We start from the raw sequence: 1301 nt of genomic DNA, 5'->3' as shown, positions 1-1301 counted from the left end.
AAAAAAAAAAAAAAAAATTATTCATGGTGGAACAAGTGACTGACTTTCACCTCCCGTGTGATTGTTGCCAGGTGCTGCGGACGGTGGAGATGGCAAGGCAGACCCCAGTGTCCTGGCTGCTTTCCAGGACTACATCAAACTGATGCCGCTGGTTGCAGAAGCAAATCAAATGAGCGAAGAGCTGAAGAAGGTAATTTAGCTAGAGCCAGGAGCTGGTATGCCAGGTGCCCCTTGTGGGGCAGGGGCGCCTTCTCAAGGACTCTCAGGGAACTAGCGACAGAAGCCAGACTGCCCAGCCCAGTCCCGAGCACCATTCCTTTCACCAACAGCCTACCAGGGCCATCAGGATCCCAGACCAACTCTTACTGGCCATGAGCAGACCCTCCCAGATGGTCCTGGGGCCTCTCCGGGTCTAGGCACCCTGATGGCTGCTGTGCCACAGAGACCACCCGCGCTGGGGACAGCTCCCTGGAGACATGAGCTCCCATCGGCCGGAACCTTGTAAGAGATTTAATCAATTTGGTAGGGACTCCAAGTGTTAGTTCCAGGATATATTGGAGAAAAACTGGTGCTCTGTCTTTCCTCTTAGTGGGAAATCCAAGGGGAAGAGAGGGACACTTTCTTAGAGAAAGTTTTATTCATTCATCGTTAGGAAGCTGGAGGGTGGGAGGATGAAAAAGCAATTGCAAAAGTGGTATGAGCTGTGAATGTAGGATTTCTTTTTTTTTGATAGGGTGTCATTCTGCTGTCCAGGCTGGAGTGCAGTGGTGCAATCGTGGCTCACTGCAACCTCCACTTCCCAGGTTCAAGTGATCCTTCCACCTCAGCCTCCCAAGTAGCTGGGACTACAGGCCTGCACTTCCATGCCTGGCTAATTTTTGTATTTTTAGTAGAGATGGGGTTTCGCTATGTTGCCCAGGCTGGTCCTGAACTCCTGGGCTCAAGCGATCCACTCACCTCAGCCTCCCAAAGTGCCGGGATTATAGGTGTGAGACACTGTGCCCGGCCGAATGTACAATTATTGAGTGAGAAGTGTTTCTTTTACCAGGGACTTAACATGGAATTGAAGGTGAAGAATTTGGCATCATCAGATTCCAAGGACTATGACCTACAGAAGGAGGTCTTGGTGAAGGTGACCCACCACAGGACTCACGAGGGGAGGCCCCACGGGGACGGAGGGGACGGGAGTCAGGAGGGGAGGATCGGCGGGGACGAGGCTCAGGAGGGGAGGATCGGCGGGGACGGGGCTCAGGAGGGGAGGATCCGCCGGGACGGGACTCAGGAGGGGAGGATCCACGGGG

The 1301-nt window shown here is 53.7% G+C and overlaps 1 protein-coding gene across 1 annotated transcript in view; it reads left to right on the top strand.

The window, feature by feature from the left end:
• Positions 1 to 1301, top strand: part of KIF28P — a 75527-nt gene that overhangs the window by 59582 nt on the left and 14644 nt on the right. The window contains 2 exon segments of the mRNA XM_011955776.1: positions 72 to 190; positions 1049 to 1154. Coding sequence (XP_011811166.1) covers positions 72 to 190; positions 1049 to 1154 — 225 coding nt within the window.

This window comes from Colobus angolensis, unplaced genomic scaffold (genome assembly GCF_000951035.1).
Source record: "Colobus angolensis palliatus isolate OR3802 unplaced genomic scaffold, Cang.pa_1.0 Scaffold40, whole genome shotgun sequence".
In the NCBI taxonomy this organism is placed as follows: Eukaryota; Metazoa; Chordata; class Mammalia; order Primates; family Cercopithecidae; genus Colobus; species Colobus angolensis.
Note: the sequence above shows the minus strand (reverse complement) of the source record. Positions and strands in the feature narration are given on the sequence as shown.